Genomic DNA, 18,968 nt, shown 5'->3' with positions numbered 1-18,968 from the left:
TCATTTATGAAAGATGACAGCTGATTTGCGTACAGTTTGGTTTGCCTTTCCACAATGAATAATGCGTGGTTCAGTTCGACATAAACGTCAATCCGAGCAAGTAATTCGAATAACTATGGATCGTTTTCGCACCACGCATACTTTACTTGATAATACGCATCCGCAGAGACGTCGTACAGTGCGTACCGAAGGCTTCATAAGATTCCCATGTCGTCTGGACGAAGTACCGTTACACGAAATAGCATGCTTTATCTCTTTCTTCGTTGCGTGCGACACCCCTCTTACTTTTATTTCTTGGGTATCGGCGTCAGTTCTGGATTGTTAAATGAATAAATTTGATTAACCTATAATACCACTAACTTCATTCCATAATTTTGCTACTTATGTATCTGATTTTTTTAATTTTACGCAGAAATTCAAAGTTTTTTTAAATAAAAATAATTATTATAGTCATTATTAAATGTGTTCCTACTATTGTTGTTTCCAAAAGCAATAAAATATTTTTATTTATTATAAGAAAAGAGCATTATTATATAATAAAAATAAAATGGTGAATATTTCTTTAGAAGCGCAGGGTAACACCCCCATGGTGTATGGCTGAGAGGCAAATAGTAGTGGATTCTAATTAGAATGTAACGGTAAACCGTCGAGCTCGATAGGGAATCTTATGATGCGTACCGAAGAAGTTGTTTCTACTGTGTAGCGTAGTATTGATTTGATTCGCCATAGTGCATAGCAATTTTGGGTTCAGTTTGATTTGCTATTTCACCATAAATAGACTTATGCCAGAACAATGCTTGAAAATCGTGGCTCAGTTTTGTTCAACGATGACTCATTTTTGGTTGAATATCTATGCCAATATGCAAAATTACCGCATTTGAGTGAATAACATCCACATTAAAATTCATGGCATTTCATTGAATATCATGCATTGCAGCGGATCAAATTAAATCAATTAAATCATGCCTGTAGAAATATAGCGATTTTTAAACAATATTATGACTTATTAGTGAGAGTCGAATGAAGCATATTCTAACTGAATTTTGCCCAATAGAAAAGCGCAAAAACAATTATCCCTTCTCAGAAGTCAAAAATTCACGTCAAAAGCAATAAAATCGTTTCCGCAGTGGAAACGCTCGGTTGTATAACGTTCATATTAAAACTTTTTATAATAATATTACGGCATATTAAATAAGTGAGGATCGAATGAAGCATACTAAACTGAATTTTGATCAATAAGAGAGCGCAAAAAAATTTATCTCTTACCAGAAGTCAAAAATCCACGTCAAAAGCAATAGAATCGTGCCGTCGCAGTCGCATTTTCTGTAAATCGAATTCGCATAAATCGAGGCATAGAACACATGCACAAATGGATGATAGGTTACAATAAATAATAATTCGCGTAAATCGAGATTTAGAACTCTATACAAAATTAAGAGATTGGTTAGAAAAAATTGTGTAAAACGAACAAATTAAATGAGGAACATATAAACCGAATTTTGCCCAATAGGAGGGCGCAAAAATCAATTATCCCTTCTCAGAAGTCAAAAATCCACGTCAAAAGCAATAAAATCGTGTCGACGCCGTCGCAGTGGGAACGCTCGTTACCGAGCGTTCCCACTGCGTCGGCGCCGACACGATTTTATTGCTTTTGACGTGAATTTTTGACTTCTGAGAAGTGATAATTGTTTTTGCGCCCTCCTATTGACCACAATTCGGTTTGAATACACTTTAACCAATACTCTCATATCAAAAGTACAAAAATGGTGCTTTTGTTTAGAGGTTTGATATTGGAATTGACAACACTTTTTTCTAGGGACAGCCTATTTGATAATATCGCATCAAACCAGAGACAGAGACTAATGATAAAAATATTCTCAGTGATAAGGAGCATCAATTGAAACGAAGCATTCAGAAACTAAACAAAGTTTCGATTAATAATTACCTAAATATTTTTTATGGAAAGCAACGAAAATGTTAAAAAGACCTATAGCCTGTATTCCGCCAATCAAAACTGAGCGAGAGATATTAAGCAAAAAGCTAACACTTTTTCTAACCAACTTCAGGAACTCTTCAAACCCCACGAAACTGAAATACAAGATACATTTTGTAAATGTGTTATTGCAAACTAACGTTTGCCACTGAACACCCGTGATTATTGACAGCTGTCTGATTTACAGTGCTGCCAACATAGGAGACTTGAATTGAATCAACCCGTACAATATTATGTTGTCATTTTTGAAAGTGATCGTTAATTAAACATGCATTAATATATTAGTCAGAATTATATTATACAGGAATTTAAATAAAATGAATTATGCATATTTTAATAAATGTTGTACCATTCTTTGCGCTTGTTAATATTTTAATTATTAACTATAATAAAATTTACGTAAATAAATAACTACTTAAATTTTTGCAAATTAAATCAGTAAAAATATTTTACATATATGATACAAATTTATTTAATGTAATAATATAAATATATACCGTATATTACAAATATTTATTTATATGTGCAAATTGGACAAATTTCTCATTTATCGGGAAATGAAAAACATTAAGATCAATATTTTATGCCGCAAAAAACCATGATCATTTGCCATAGTTGTTTGTGAATTGTCGATTGCCTATTTGGGTGGATTAGGACTACTCTAAAATGGACATAAACAAGGAAATGCATTATTAGAAATTATTAGATAAGTAACAAGCAATAGCATAGTCTGTTTCCACCCTAAAGCATCTTATTAGCCATACGGTCGTGAGTAAAAATCTTCCCTATACTCAAAAATACGACACTTCTAATGAAATACTTTTCTAATCAGTACTTACCATTTCTATTTTGCTTTAAACTTCACACACTCGAAAGTTACGTTACATCTTTTTATCAAACTAAAGTAAAAAATGTATAATACGCCGTATTTTCTTAACTTTGTTACATTTTACAATATACATTGTTTTTTTTCCGGAAAAAGAAACAAATTTTTAGATCTATGATTATACGATATTGCCGTATAGTAAATAGTAATTGCTAATGAACAAACCTGTATATATTGTTACATGCAAAGTGTGAATTTTAAAAATGCATTAATGTATTCGTTGTCAAATCACTTTAGAATATGAACAATGTAGTTAGTTATTGTATGCTCTAACTATTCGATGTTAGTCAAAGTATTTAAAATTAAATAATTTATGTATTCAATAGGTATTTTAAACCATTTATTTAAGGTAGATATTGCTGCCAATTTATATAAGGTTGAAATAGTCCGTCCGTAACGTCTCAGACAAGTAACTCTGATGTTGCGGGTTCGAGCCCCTGGCAGCGGTTCTCGAATTATTATTTGTATAAAAATGCGATAGTAATAAAAACTGTGACATAAATTGGTTATAAATTATATTACACATAATAATTTATAATTATTAATATAGATGTCACCGATTCCTATATTTTTTCAGTCTGGTGGTTAATATTTACTTGTAGGTATTCATTATTTTTTTATTATATTACGCATTAGGCTTGCGCTTGTCAGGTTAAATAATTAATCCTCTTTTTAAGTAGATTTATTTCAGAGAGCACTGTTCTGATCAACTCTATTTTTTTTGCCTATACAATAAGTCACTTTCAAATGCTCGTTTGTCAAATCTTGCTCGTTAACGATGTAACTAGCTCACGTCGGAGAGTTCACACACTCGCTAGTTAAAGCATATAGTATCTAGTAAAAGTATACACGAAATTTAGCATTGTAAGCTACAACTAAAACTCAATTTGTGCATATTTTGTCTAGTCATTGTATACTTTATCGAAGTTTATATACTGATTATAATTTATATTATATTAGGTTGATGCATAAGTAACGTCGTATTTTTTTAAGAAAACAAAAGTTAATATTATTAGATAAAATTAATTAAATCAATCAACTACATATTTTCCATTACTGCTAATGACTGTCTCCCATCTTTCTGTCAACTTTTTAATCCTATTAGAATAAAAACTTTCAAGTTTCGATGCAAGGAACGAATTTAGTGCTGTTTTTACCTCATCTGTTGTATTATTTTTTTTTCTATTTAAATAATTTTGTAGAGATAAAAACAAGTGAAAATCAGAAGAAGATAAGTCAGGAGAATAAGGTGGATCCTTTAAAACATCCCAATTGAGCTCCTTTAATTTATGCTGTGTCATCATTGCAGAATGAGGCCGCGCATTGTCATTATGAAAGATGACACCCTTGCGATTGCTAAGTTCAGGTCGTTTTCTTACGAGTGCCGAGTTTAATTTTTGCAGCTGTTCACAATATCTATTAGCATTAATTGTTTGGTTAGGTTGCAATAACTCGTAATAAGTAATACCCTTCATATCCCACCAAACACAAAGCATTTTTTTTTTTATGTTCTGCCTTTGGAGTGGTTATTGGGACTTGTCCTGGCTTGACCCAGTGTCGCTTCCTAGTTTTATTGTTATAGACAACCAATTTTTCATCCCCAGTCACTATTCGAAGCAAAAAAGTTCATGCTTTTGTCTCGCACACAAAGAAACACATGTGGCAACTCAGTCCAGCAGGTTTGCGGGACCCAAACGTTGTACTTGGAAACCATTCCACTGTGATTCTGATGCCTCACCACCGTAGATTGAATTATACCCATCTTCATTGCGATGTCCCTGGTATTTTGACGGAGATCAGTTTCAAGTATGTCATTCAGAACATCATTATCGGTGGTTGAAGGGCGCCCCACTCTTTCTTCATCAGCTGTTGATAAATTCCCAGATCTGAATTTAGCAAACCATCGTTGACTGTTTCGAACATCGATAGCACCTCTGCCGTACACATCACGTATGTTTTTGGTTGCCAATGTTGCATTATGGCCTTTAAAAAAAATAAAAGTAAAAAATGTCGAATATGGACTTTTTTCTCTGACATAAAAAAAAATCACAAGGGCTCTGTATACCTCAACCGCTGACGATAGACTAAAAAAATGTTAGAAGAAACAACATTAAGCACAGATATTAAAACAGTTAAAAAAACGTTACTTATGCATCAACCTAATATATACTAATTATAATTTAGCTCCGGCGGATTTTTTGCGCATAACGCTCAAAATCATATTCATTATCAAATCAAAAAATCAATGGGGATGAACTATCATGTTTTACTATTTTGGCTCTGACGCTTCTCGCTTGCCCTGACGCTCGTGACGTCACGACAACGTTGAGGTATTTGGCCTTTATATAGAAGGTATTGATTTTCTATCGCATTCTCAGATTTGGATTATCTTTACTACTGGCTTTTTTATATTTTCTTGGGGTTACGCTAATTTTTTAATAACGTTTAAATTAATTTTATCGTTATCACAAATCTCGTGCATTAGATAGATGCACTGTTTTAAAGTTAATTTACTTCAACCCTTTGGTTTCCGAGCCAAAATATCTATGTGTATCACATAATAAAAAATATATGTATGTTGAAAAAAAAATATTTTTTCCTATAGCCTATAGCTAATAAAAAAAAATCTGATTCTTTTTTCCGTGACGTAGTCGAATCCAACGATTCTCGCCAAAGTAGCAAAATACGATGTTTAGGATTTCGGCAAACAAAGGGTTAAACTAGTGTCAAGAAAATATGGGATCTTATATCTAATTCTTCTAAACTGTATTTCATAAATAAACTTTGTTTTTTTTTATGTTTAATTGGAAGCATTAGAAATTAATAGAATACGTCTTTATTAGAAAAATATTCTACTTTGGCATTTTATGCTTTAAATATAACAGATATTTTATTTAGTGATTGATCTATTATAATATATGAAAGGGGTTGCCTTTAACATTTCTTATTTTTGGTCTTTGTATTTGTATGTAGTTAACTGCTTTATAAGATCGAGGCTAAAACATATTTGAATTTAGGAGAAACAAAGCCATGTAGGGCCTTTAGATGGAGGCGATCATCCTCAAGGTTTGCGTGCAATACACCACCGCATATGCGCTACTCGCGCCTTTCACCGAATGCAATAAATTTGCCAGATAAGCAACGCCCGGTTGCGTCCTCGCCTCTCTCTATTAGGAATGTTGTTAATTATCAAAGATCTATGATAAACGAGCGACCAAAACGGCCGCGACGCCTCCTTGATCTTTCACAATCTGACCGGGGGTTAATACGATGCCGCCGAGCGACATCAGTAAGACAGTTCTTGACTTCTCGCAGAGTTGCGCAAACGCTGGACTGTCTCCGCGTCCGAGCATTGTTGTTCAGTCGTTGCACAATTCCCACGTTTGTTACGGTATATTATATTATGTATAGATAGTGAGAGGCTCCTCAGCCTCGTTCGACCTTCTCACCACACCCAAATACCTGATGTAGTAGTGCATGCATAACATATATAGCCTTTCGAAAGCGAAACGTGCTTGCGGAATTAAGTAATGCTCGTGAATTAATATGCAATATTTCGCTTCTTTCAGGCTGCCACCTCATCACGGCGAGGCGATCTTGTCGAAGGCGGGGGCTCCTCACTCTCACGCGCCACCGTCGTGGACCTTCTTCACGCCTCCGTTGCCGCCGGACTACAAAAATCCATTTGCGGACAGACCGACGCTCAAGGGTGAGTCACTTAGCTACTTTATATTTCAGGAAAAGTGGGTTGAAACGAGAGCGACGAGTGTGTGGACGGTTGAGTTCCGAGAAATTGCTTTATTGGTGTTTTATTTCTATAGGAACGTTTAACCCTTGCCATTGAGTATCAATTTTGTATTACTAGCCATCCCCATACGTACGATGTTTTAATTTAAATAAATATTTGAAAACACCATTCTAGTGTTTTTGTAGAGGTAAGTGTTTGATGCAAGTTCAACTATATTATCTACATTTCGCACCCTTTGTTTAAGTTTAAGTATTCAGTGTCGCAACTAAGTTACAGCAGCAGTAATTTGCCACGTACATACAGCTGTGGCTAATTGAAAGTTGACATGGTGGTTATTGTTAAAAAATACGGGTATTGTAAAATTAGGAACGTATAATTGTATCAATTCTGAGAAAGGTGTATTTTTTTCGTCGTCCCAGCAAGTGCATAATGGCGAGCCACCAACTCAACACGTGCGCGCGACTTTTTTTTTATTCTATTCATAGAAAGCAGTATCACAGAGGACATTTAAAAATTAGAAGCTTGTAAATAAAACACTTATAACATCTTAACAAAATTATTTTGACATAATTTCACATATTAATAAATACAGATTTTCAATTATTTTAAGATCGATCTCCTCTTCCCACACTTCCATGCCATGTTTTTTCAGCTTGGCTAAATTTTTTAACCTTTTTTTTAATTGTTGTCTTATGATTGCCTATAAATTTTCAATTGGGTTCAGGTCGGGGCTATTTCCTGGCCATGCTAATGATGTGATTCCCATTAACTCTTTGAATTGTGTAATATATAGATAGAGGATTAATTTAGTGAAAGTTTGAATGTAAAAACTCTAATTGGACTCGATGGCATGGCGCAAAATTGTCTTGCAAAATGGATTCAGCAGTATGTTGGGAAAGTTCTTCAAGGGTTGGAATACCACCAATTTATATATTTTTGCATTCAATTGAAATTTACAGAGCCCAACACATAAGCTGTCATGCACCCCCAGATCATAACATAGAGTGAGTGCTTGATGAATCGATTAATGCATAAGGGATGAAATCTTGTGCTTTTTCTACGGCGCACAGTCGTTTACCATCTGCTCCAAACAGATTAAATTTGGATTCGTCGGAGAAGTCGCTCTTCTCCAATCTTCGACGGTCCAATGGCGATGAGCTTTTGCCCATTCAAGACGATTCTTTTCCATTTTCTCAGTAGTGTTTTTTTCCTATGTTTCGCGTTTTAAATCCAGCTTAAATCAAACTAGTCTATTCATTATCCGTCTCAAAGTATTCGAGTTTGAAGTAGATTGCAATTCTGTTTGTATTTTAGCAGCAGTTTTGAATCGATATTTGTTATGATATCCTTTATTCTGCGTTCTTCTCGAGCAGATGTCATACGCTTCGGACCATTCCCTTGCATCCTCTAGAATTCCTGTTTCGCGACAATAGATAAAGAATACATTTTAATATTAAAATTCGTGATATATTGTTTATGAAACTTACAATTGCCCACAGCTGTACATACATACAAAAATATAAAACAATGGTTATTCCGCCACTGTATTTGAGAAACACAGTGGCGTTAGCTCTCTAAAGAAGCCTGTATGGGCCCGACCAGCTAAGGGCGAAGCCCCGGCGCAATATATACCGATACTCAGAACCAAATCTTCATGGATTTGGAAGACTCACCGAAATTTTCCTGGAAAGCAGTCCATATCCGCTTCCTAAAAGCACATTTTGTCGCCACTCGCCACAATTTTAATTGCTCTCCTGTAAAATGCAAAGTTTTACACACTACAGTATTATTCTTAGGGTGCGATATGTGATTTATAGAATCAATGTCAAAGTGTCGAATTTTTATGCTTTCTTTCATAAATGCAGAAAAGTTTTAAACGTTTATAAGACTATTTTCAAATCAAGATAAATTTTATTTTGAAAAATATAATTTTAAACTTGTTTTTTAAATGGTCACTATTATGTAAAATGGTCAATATAACATATGAATCAGTTTAAACCAGTGTCAGATCATTTTTTTTACCTTATGACACACTGAGCGATGAGAATTTATTTTGCAGCATACCAAATAAAAATCCCAACACAATTATGTAAGCAGGAATAAAAATGAACAAATTATTATTGTAGTAACAATAAATTAACAATATAATACAATAATAATGTTATTAGTGAGAAGGTGCAATTTTTAATTCACAGCAAAATATAAATTGACTTATGATTTATCACCTCTAATGATTTGCAAAAATAAAATTAGTTGAGCTTTGTTGTTAATGTCTGTAGTTTCATCGATTTGTAAGGCCCTTAAGTTTTTGAGTTCATTTTTTTGCTTTAGTGAAATGTTTTGAATTTTATGAGAAATCATGTGGGTTGACAAAGGAACGGTCTTAACCTCTTAACCCTTTGGAGTTCTTTGTTTTTTACTGGCAGCTCCTATGTCCATAACATCTGGACATTTTTTCTCAAGATAATTGAAATTATATCTTAAAATTAATAAAATAAATCAGAAAATCGAGTGCTTTAAATCTTTTACTTATTATATAAATATCTTTATAATTTAATAAAATAAAAATTTAATTAAACAATTCTTATAAATAATAAAATTTTATATTTTAATAATATTAATATTATAGTACATTTCTTTAATTAATTTTAATAAAAATAAATTAAGATATAATTAAAAAAATATATATTTTTAAAATTAATATGCCAAAATAAATTTATTTCATATAAATATAGAATATAGAAGAAATAGTTTTTTGAAATAGAAAATGACACGGAATTGCTGAAAAACTTTTGAAAATGTCTTTGGAGTGTAAAGGGTCAAAGTTTAATAAAAACATTTTATGTATGTATAAAATGTAGTTAAAAATATAAATTACTGATTGTTTCTTATATTTTAGGTACAAATGCAGATAGCGGTAATTATAACAACAGGCGTCCTCTTCCACCGCCTTCGTTGATACCGGGTCACGATAGGATTCCTATTCGTCCGGGTCAAGTATGTTAATTAATTAATTTATAATCAATATAGAAAGCATTTTGACTATGTACACTATTATAATAATTTAATGTTTATTTAGGGACCGCTGACTCCGCAAGTACCTTCGCCACCAGTGCCTGGAAATGACCCACACCAAAAGAAGAAAGCCTTGAACACGCCAAGCCAAAAGGTATATATATATATTTTTGTTTAAAACTATTTTATTCTAATATATACTAATTAATATTTATTGTCACTTTCAGATCAATTCAGATGGAAGTATCGACGCATCTGGGATATCCATCGACGATCTTCGCTCTCAAGGCGCCATCAGCTCTCCGGAGCAAACCAATTTCACCGATTTCAATCTCGGATCTCAAATAACGACGATTTCGAGAATACTATCAGGTTCGAATGGACGCAAGGAAGAAGTTCCTGAAATTATTCTGCGCAATACTGCTTTCACCGGAAAGCCGCCGACTAATCAAAATGCAGACGTCGGAAGATCCGAGACTAATTCGAGAAATAAAACCGTTCCGAATATCCCGTCGACAGGTGCTAGAACGCCCGATAAAGGATTCAATTTAGATAAAGATTCTTCCACCGAAGGATCTGCTCAACCCGTGATCGATCCAGACATGAATTTAGATAGGCCTCTGTTGGTCGATACGAACGGTGAATCGAACACTAGGAGGAATCTCCAATTCGCTACTAATAAAAACACTGATAATGCCGATTCGGATAATAATTCCGGCGATAACGGAGCTAAATTGAATTCGGATCAGACCGGAGCCACTCTTACAACTTTTGTGTTGAAAGACGTCGAGTTGTCCACCGAGAGGCTTCACAATTACGCAAGCGCTAATAAAGAAGGCAGCAAAAGTCAACCGAAAGCTAGTAAAAATGGGAATACAGTATCGTACAGAAATCAAAGCGGAATGAACGGTATAGCATGGAACTTGCATATATACTCCGCCACTGTATTATTTACGATCTTGGCCGTGTATTCTATTTTCAAAATCATATGCTATAACAAATTCACACACTTGTTCACGCAATACTATTTCATAATACTTCATTTGATATTGGTTCTGGTGTGTCTCATGAGGATCTTCTACATGTGTTACGATCCGTATAATATCAATAATTCGCTGCCAGTGTTCTTGAGCGATATTTTATTGCATATTCCAGAGATATTTTTGAGCATTGCGTTTGCGGCCACTATTCTCTTCTTATTGATCAATAGTGTGAATTTGAAGAACAGTTGTTACGCATTGATCGTCCGTCCTAGAACGATCATTATCGGTGGTTTTATGCATATTATGCTATGTATTATATTACATATGATCGAGAACATGAACAGTATACAGAAGGATTTGGACGGCCTCGAAAAGAGAATCTTGGGTCTTGTGTGTCAAATATTTTACGTGATAGTTTCTCTGACTCTCGGTCTTATTTATTTGTACGTTTATATGGCGCTCAAGAAAGTTTTACAGAAGAAGTCTCATTCTTATATACAAGGATTTCAAAATTTGTATCAGGCCATACATATTAATTTGGCGACGGCTCTAGTGTTTATACTGCTGGCAGTTTTACAAGTGTACGGCATATTCGGTATTAATATCCAGGTTAATATGACTAAGTTCAATTGGATGCAATGGGGATATCAGTTTTCTTTGCGTTTGATCGAGATCAGTATTGTATCTCTTATTACGTGGGTCGTGAGCTTGAAGGTCGGATTAGGAACGAGCTTGCAGCACGAGAAGAGCGATAATCATAAAATATCTGGATTAGGATTGTTCCCTTGCACCGCTAGCTCGAGTAACGAACAATTCGAATCGGATTATCCGGCTATTTGCAATACTAATACTAATTTGCATACATATACTTTAAGAACCGGTAAGCCCATTTATGACGCCGGAGTTTTGAGTCCGCATTTACAATTACCGCCGGATCAGTGCTGTTCGACCGGATTAGAAAACCAACGGTTTCAGATTAATTCGCTGGCAGTGAACTGCGATAATAATTCGATAGCCGAGAATTATTCGGGTCATAGTTCGATAGCTAACGCAGCGCACAGCAGCTCTACCGAATCCAGTAACGCGACTTCGAGTCAGAGCGCCAGTAATCATTTGATCAAGAGTCATCAGAATAACATCAACGGTAATATGCAGGGGTATATTGATAATTTATCGGCTTCCGAAGAGCATTATTCGAATTGCGAGCCGACTATTCAAAACATGGATAACGGATCCGATCCGATCGATCACGAGTATAACGTGATTCAATACGGGACTAACTCCGATTTCGTCAGAGACGTCAATCATAAGAATTCGATGGCGTACGGCGGCAACGGAGGATCGGTGAGAGGATCTCAGAATAATTTCAAACACTTGTCTTTCGATAGATTATCGTCCCGCAATAATAGCGGACATAATCTGAGTAATCCTAGAAAGAAACATAGGAATAAGCAGAATTCTAGCCAGAAGAACCAACAGAATTGTATGACGCTGGGCAATATGGGCTACGATTCTAACTCTCGTCATTATCATCCGCATTTAAACGATCCGAGCGAGTTCGGATATCCGTCCGATAACGGATCGTTTCACACGTCCGGCATACAAACGTTGAATCCGATCAGAAACTACTACGAGCCGCCGTCGGCGAAGGCTCAAGGCAGAGACTCTCAGCGCCGAGGTAGAAACAATTCACCCACATCTTCTGTGATAAACTCTAGTGGCTCTCAAAAGAGGGGTAAGAATGCAAACAATTTCTTTCAGGAGCGTCCAAAGTCGACGGACCTCTACGGGTTTTCGGACAACCCTAACGATAGGACGTTCACTTCGGCGATGAACGGGCAAGGCGGACCGGCGCGGGCGTACGAGCCTCAGAACGCTTATCTGAACGCCGAACATCATCCCGAAGGAGACGACAGAGGAGGCGGAGGCGGCGGTGGCAGCATGCTGGTCGCGCAGGATGGCTTCGTCAGATTCAGGCCGCTCGAAGATCCGCAAACTTGATCCTCGCCCTCGTCCAGCTACGGCGAGCTGGATTTCTGATCCGAGGCGATCCTCTCGGACGAGGACCTCGTCTAGAGATACGAAACGATAGTATTATTAACATTTAAGAAACGAACTGTGTATATTTGTAATTAATTTATGGTTACGTACGAATCTGCCGACGGACAAGTGACGCGGAATAATCGCAAACTTCCGGCAAATTTTGCGGAGCTTACGGAACTAACTACCTGTTACTTTTAGGATTAAGGTTCAGATTGCGCCCGCAGATAGTATATAACTTTTTTTAAACATAGTTATTATTATTATTATTATTATTTATAATAAAGTGTCTAACGTAAAAATAACATGCACAGTGATTTTGAAATACAACTTGCCATTATGTGAATTGTATATAGGCGACGATAGGTTAATTTTAACGTTGCATTGAATATTTTACATTTATAAACGCCACAGGAGAGGGGATAGTGATCTTTTAATGCTTTATTATTTATCTAATAATATTCTCGTACCGAAGTATCTCGTACGGAAGACTGTGAAACATCTTTTTAAACATTCTGATTTGTCCCCTTTCTTACTTATTATATTATTTGGGTAGCAATTTTTTGCATTTTACTCTCATTCGTGTATGGATTTGAGATTTTTGAAGACTGCATTATTAAATTAATAGTGTTTTATAAGATTTGAAACAATACTTAATTTTATCGTATGTGTATATCAATTAATAAACGGAAATGGCTTTTCATGCCGTAAATATAAAATCATACCTCATTCTGCATCGGATCGTGCGGATTATATATGTATCTATATAAATTTTAAATATATGTTGATTGTGTCCACGTAAATTTTAAGAATGGAAACGTATCTCTAATGTTTTATTATGTAATATTCTCAATGATACGAAAGCATATATAGATTTGAGTATAAGAAACATTTTACGATATAGTGTTTCGCACAAACATTACGTGTCCATTTGTAAGCTTACAAAGTCTAGCGAACGTCGGTCGACATTTTTAGTGAATGTACACCATCCAACAATATGAATTATTTCCATCCATATATGTATAAATATTTTTTTTCTAAAATTCTGTGATAATTTTATTTTGTATACAATAACTATATATATATATGTGCTCTCTATTTGTTGATATGAACATATTTTGAAAGCCGGATTTCATCACGATTAAGACTTACTGTTCGATATTTCGTCAGCGATGAACCTGTCATGATCACGAACTCGAAGAATTCAAATTCGTGATCATGACAGGTCCATCGCTGACGAAATATCGAACAGTAAGTCTCAATCGCAATGAAACCCGACTTTCAAATATTCATTTTGAGATCGATTTGTATATACACTAAGCTTAGACGGCTCTATCTTTTTCACCTCAGATTTATATATACATATTAAATGAAACTCGTTATTGTACTGAAATTGATTATAACGAAATACCTATATTTAAATGAGATTTAGTATGGCGAATTTTTGATTATATAACAAATTCAATATTGATCAAATAAATGTATATATATATATAATATATATGAAACGGAATCAAATACAATTTTATACTATATATTATGAATATATTTATAGATGTCCGATAATAAATTTATATAGGTAGCACATTAAATGAATTGTTGAATTGATGATGTCTCTATAGATGTTTATTAATTAAAAAAAAAGTATCACTGCATCATTGTGCCAAATAGTTATTACAATAGCCGTTTCGTATTGATGCGCCATTAATCATTCCTTGCATGTTGCATGTTATATATTTTGCTCTCTATTTTTATTATTTCTACAACGAATTGTATAATATTGTGCCATGATTTTAAATACGAAGATTGTATAATGAAATGCACCAGTATACAAATATATATATATATATATTAACAAATAATATTTTGAGTATGCGAATATATAAACGATTAACGTAAAAATCACTTTGGCCTAAGTATCGTTGCCTTTCGAGTGCATCGGTTTGTGTGTATGTACATATATTCTTATGTATTAGTATAATGCGTCTGCGGTGTTTACGAGATGACGACGGGCATTTGTAAATTATGTAAATTATGTTGTTAAATTTATACATATATATATTTAAAAATGTATATTTCTGAAGATCATTTATTATTTTTATTGACTTTACTTTTTTGTCTCTCTTCATTATATGATGACGATGAATAATATAATTTTTCATTAAGTGATATTTTACGTAGAATTTACACTTTGTAATTATTTCCTTATTATATTTTTTAAATTTGTATGTATATATGTGTACTAATGCGTATACACGCGTTTGTATGTATATATATCGTGCCCCCTATGTATATTTAAATATTAATATGAAAATATATTTGCTCCAAAAATTATAATATTTTTTTATTTCAACACAAATAAAATAATAGAATAGGTTTAAAATATTTATTATCTCAGCTTCGATGTATGATACATTAATGATGATTTCCCAGAAACCGCGTTCGAAATGCAACAATAAGAAAGCGTAGGGATGAAAAAAAGTTGCATAAAATTGACTATTAAAACTAATTTATTAAATTGACTATAAATAAATCATTAATCTAATAGGGAGCTCGCTTAAGATTAACAATGTTTTCGATATATGGACTAGATATAAAATCTAAACATTAAGGACGGTCTCGTGTTAAAAGGCGATATCTAACTTTTTATTATACAAAAAAGTCTATCAGTCTATCGAATAAATCTAATCTCAGAGGGCAACCGTCGAAAAGAGGTAGCTTTTGATTTTAGTCACTCGGATTCATTTACGCAAAGTCTTCAACTTTGTGTACGCGGCTCCGTTGCTGTCTCTGAGTAAGCGCACTCCTTCTGGTCGTACAGCGCCGGGTCCCTGGCGCTTGCGGTACGTTAAAAACCTGAAATTTTAAAGTAGTTTTAAAAATTCCTTAGAAGTTGAAAGCGGGATTAGGAATTAAGCAATAGAAGCAAATTAAAAAAAAATGTTATCACCAACAAATATTTATTTTAAACATAATGTATTAAAGCAAATAAATCACTCGTTACATTGATCCACAAATAAAAAAAAAACACTATAAATATATCGCTAGCTTGTTAGTATAAAATCATGCATTAAAATTATCATTAGTCAATACTGATTTTTTAAAATATATAAAAAAAACACACGTTAAATGCTTTTTTATTTATGTAAAATATTTAATTCTAATTGTTATTCTTAGCGTTCTCATAGTGTAACATATCCTATAAAGAAAAAAAATAAATAAAGATTTATCACAAACATTGCAATAATAAAAATCTTTGGACTAACAAAATCAACAATTATTAGGAACAGAACATTATATACATGGCACAAATTCGAATGTATAATATTGTGACAATAAATACTAAAAAATATTAGCAATCACATCAAGAAGCGTAAAACTATGAATGTGTACAATCACAAAAAACTACGTGTTTCATATGTATATATTTATAAATTTAAGACCATCACAGCATGCATAAAAGTAGTTTCGTCTCACTTCAAATATACTGCAAAGTACACTACGTAATGTTATTAAAAATATCTGAAAATAAATAAGAATATATTATTAAAAGAACATAAAAAAACATAACACAAATAAATTTAAATCAGATTCGGGTTATTACTCTCTGACATTTATTTATTTAAATACTCACTTGTTATTATTATTATTTTTTTAAACAAATTAATTTTTTAAAACAAGTTAACAAATCATTAACAATTTTTTTAATTATAAAAAAATATTCTACTAGCTTTATTTATCAGTAAGCCAAGTATTTTATATTTATTTTTAAAAAGAGACACTGACGCATAAAGAAAAATAGGTGACTCACTAAAAAGTCGCTGGCATTTAAAGGGTTAATTATATTGCAACACAAATCCCAAATCTTTTTCTATAGACTTATAATTTTTTTACACAGTTAGTTATATGCCAAATGACTGAAGTAAAGACTTGCCCTTAAGAAATTCATCTGCAAGAGAAACGGCTCACAATAATTAAATTAACCAGACTCTTTAGAAGCAAATCAGTTAGTACCACATGTATATTCTGCCCGATACTGATTTAAAACTTACTCTTTCGATACTAACCTCACCCTAATATTCCAGCTGCTAGCGACGCCGTTAACGCTAGAACCGCCGTAACGACACTGCTCACGCTAGCGGCGCTCGTATTATTCACCGTCTCTATGTCTTCCTCGTTTCTTAAGTTCTCCTTTGTAGTTTCGAATTCGTCCACGGACATCACAGTATCGCCGTACATGCTCAACAGATCCATTATGACGCCGTTGGACCAACCGAATCCCAATTGCACTTCATATTCACCTCCTCCTCCGTGTCCACCAGCGATGGTAGCGTCATACTAACAAATAATATACATTCAACACGCATAAATTCAACGTAATCAACTTACAAATCTGTTTAAAGTACTTTTTCAAACATGGAATGAGTCTCTTGCCACGCTAGGAAGTTAGATCGGATCCACCTAGAGGCCCATTCGTACGCTAATCTGGTCGCTACTGGAACTCCGGCCGATCGTAGTCCTGAAACGATCATGTGCTGCAAAGGCGGCCATGAATTTGGATAGTCCCATTGTTCTCCGGAGTGTTCGACGCTCGTTGGAATTCCACCGGCGTAATTATCAACCTAAAATATTTATAATCATCTGTAATGGTATCATATTTGGAGAACGTAAATATAGTGTTTATTATTTATGATTTTAAAGAATAGTGTTGTATTTTATATTATAAAATCTGACAGTATATAATTATAACATATGTTATCCAAGCTTAGCCATAGAATGATTGTATATTATAGTACATGTAATCCCTCTTGATCTAGTAAAATTGAAATCATTGGCGCAACAATTAGAGAAAGAAATTTCTTTTATTTTAGCCTTACAGAGATCAGCCAGGAAAATGAGGTTGAAGATCAATGAAACAAAATACATGTCGGTTGTGTCTAGTTTGAGGAGCCAGTATCCTGAAAATCTCGGTAAATGAAGGAGTACACTTTTGAGTCTTTGTTTTTCAGTATCTATCTTTATTAAAAACTTATTATGATTTGTCCCTATATGTATAACACAAATTATGTTTAGTTTGATAAAAAATAAATATAATTTTTTGGCCTCTGACTCCACCTGTTTCTATTTTGACCAGCAGTCACTGATTATCACTATATGGCACAATAAACGTAAGAATAAAGAAGACAAGCGCCCACGACTGATATTTTAGGACGATTATAAAATTAATTTAAAAATGATGTCAAATCATTATCAGTTCTCTGTGGGAATATTGTGCTTAGATTCTAATTATTGTGCATAGTTTTATGGTTCATAATTATTTTTCAGAAGCAATGGAACCAAACTTATTCAGTTAAATAACCGCCTGCATCATAATCATTGTTACGCGCTCGCCATGACAAATCCCAGAATATCACAAGATAAAAAATACGTTTTATTAGCGTTTAGGTAGTTTGATCAACATTAACTTTCAATCCTCATATGTAATATTAAATACGTATAACATGTTTACCGTTAACACGTACCTGGTTTATTTGCAATTCGAATAATTATAATCGGTAAAAAAAGGAAAATACTTTCATCAACAGATTGCGTTATCGACCATCTTTTTTAATTTATATGAATTATTTCAATTATATTTTATGATTAATCTTGTAAGCTCTTAAACTTAAAAAAATAACATTATACACGCATTCGATAGTGAGACTTGTGTATTTTGTTTATTTATGTACATAGTAACCATTTTCTAAGATCATGCGTCTCAATGGGAATTTTAAATAATTAAATTCTTTTTTCTGATTGGTCGAACCTGTTGAGAACTACGGTTATGCAATTATAGGCTTTATGTATATGTAAATAGATACTATTATTTCATAGCAGGTAGAGCGTAAAACGAGCTTTTAACAAAAAAACAAAAGCGAACAAAATATATAATATATAATAATAAATAAATTATTAGCTCCACTACCTCCTCACCTATTCTATACTCCTGGTAGATTATGACAAAAAACCCGTACAAAAACGGTAGTTTGAAGCGTTTTTTCTTTCTGAATATGCTTTGACGCAACTCTTGAGGTGCATAATTTGCAAATATTGAAAAAAATAGTATTCCTAATAATTAAAATAATAAATTAATTGTCAGCTACCTTCTCACTCATATGCACTCCTGGTAGATTATGACAAAAAACCCGTACAAAAACCGTTTCGTGTGTCACAAAATGGTAGTTTGAGGCGATATTTTTTTAGCATATGCTTCGGACGCTACTTTTGTGATTGCAGGAATTAAGAAAAAACTTTTTTTGCAAT

At 33.6% G+C, this 18,968-nt stretch overlaps 2 protein-coding genes across 5 annotated transcripts in view; one reads left to right on the top strand and one right to left on the bottom strand.

Annotated features, from left to right (window-relative positions):
• LOC148235637 (uncharacterized) overlaps window positions 1-12,770 on the top strand; it is a 149,350-nt gene extending 136,580 nt beyond the window's left edge. The window contains exons 4-8 of one of the 2 annotated variants that reach the window (XM_088184987.1): window positions 6,449-6,588; window positions 9,527-9,624; window positions 9,707-9,796; window positions 9,870-12,303; window positions 12,387-12,580. In XM_088184987.1, coding sequence (XP_088041113.1) covers window positions 6,449-6,588; window positions 9,527-9,624; window positions 9,707-9,796; window positions 9,870-12,303; window positions 12,387-12,433 — 2,809 coding nt within the window. In that variant the 3' untranslated portion in view covers window positions 12,434-12,580. Of the gene's footprint in view, window positions 1-6,448; window positions 6,589-9,526; window positions 9,625-9,706; window positions 9,797-9,869 lie in introns of both variants that reach the window. The other variant, XM_088184986.1, reaches the window with a different exon arrangement.
• A 2,267-nt stretch (window positions 12,771-15,037) lies between these two features.
• LOC148235636 (trehalase-like) overlaps window positions 15,038-18,968 on the bottom strand; it is a 30,360-nt gene continuing 26,429 nt past the window's right edge. Inside the window, exons 9-11 of one of the 3 annotated variants that reach the window (XM_088184988.1) lie at window positions 17,072-17,287; window positions 16,738-17,003; window positions 15,038-15,521 (exon numbers count right to left, since the gene is read on the bottom strand). In XM_088184988.1, the coding sequence (XP_088041114.1) occupies window positions 15,407-15,521; window positions 16,738-17,003; window positions 17,072-17,287 (597 nt within the window). In that variant the 3' untranslated portion in view covers window positions 15,038-15,406. Of the gene's footprint in view, window positions 16,188-16,732; window positions 17,004-17,071; window positions 17,288-18,968 lie in introns of all 3 variants that reach the window. The other 2 variants (XM_088184990.1, XM_088184989.1) reach the window with 2 other exon arrangements.

Source organism: Plectrocnemia conspersa, unplaced genomic scaffold, assembly GCF_051122295.1.
Source record: "Plectrocnemia conspersa isolate PC_06_02 unplaced genomic scaffold, ASM5112229v1 ptg000004l, whole genome shotgun sequence".
Taxonomy (NCBI): Eukaryota; Metazoa; Arthropoda; class Insecta; order Trichoptera; family Polycentropodidae; genus Plectrocnemia; species Plectrocnemia conspersa.
This window is presented reverse-complemented; position numbering and strand designations above follow the sequence as displayed.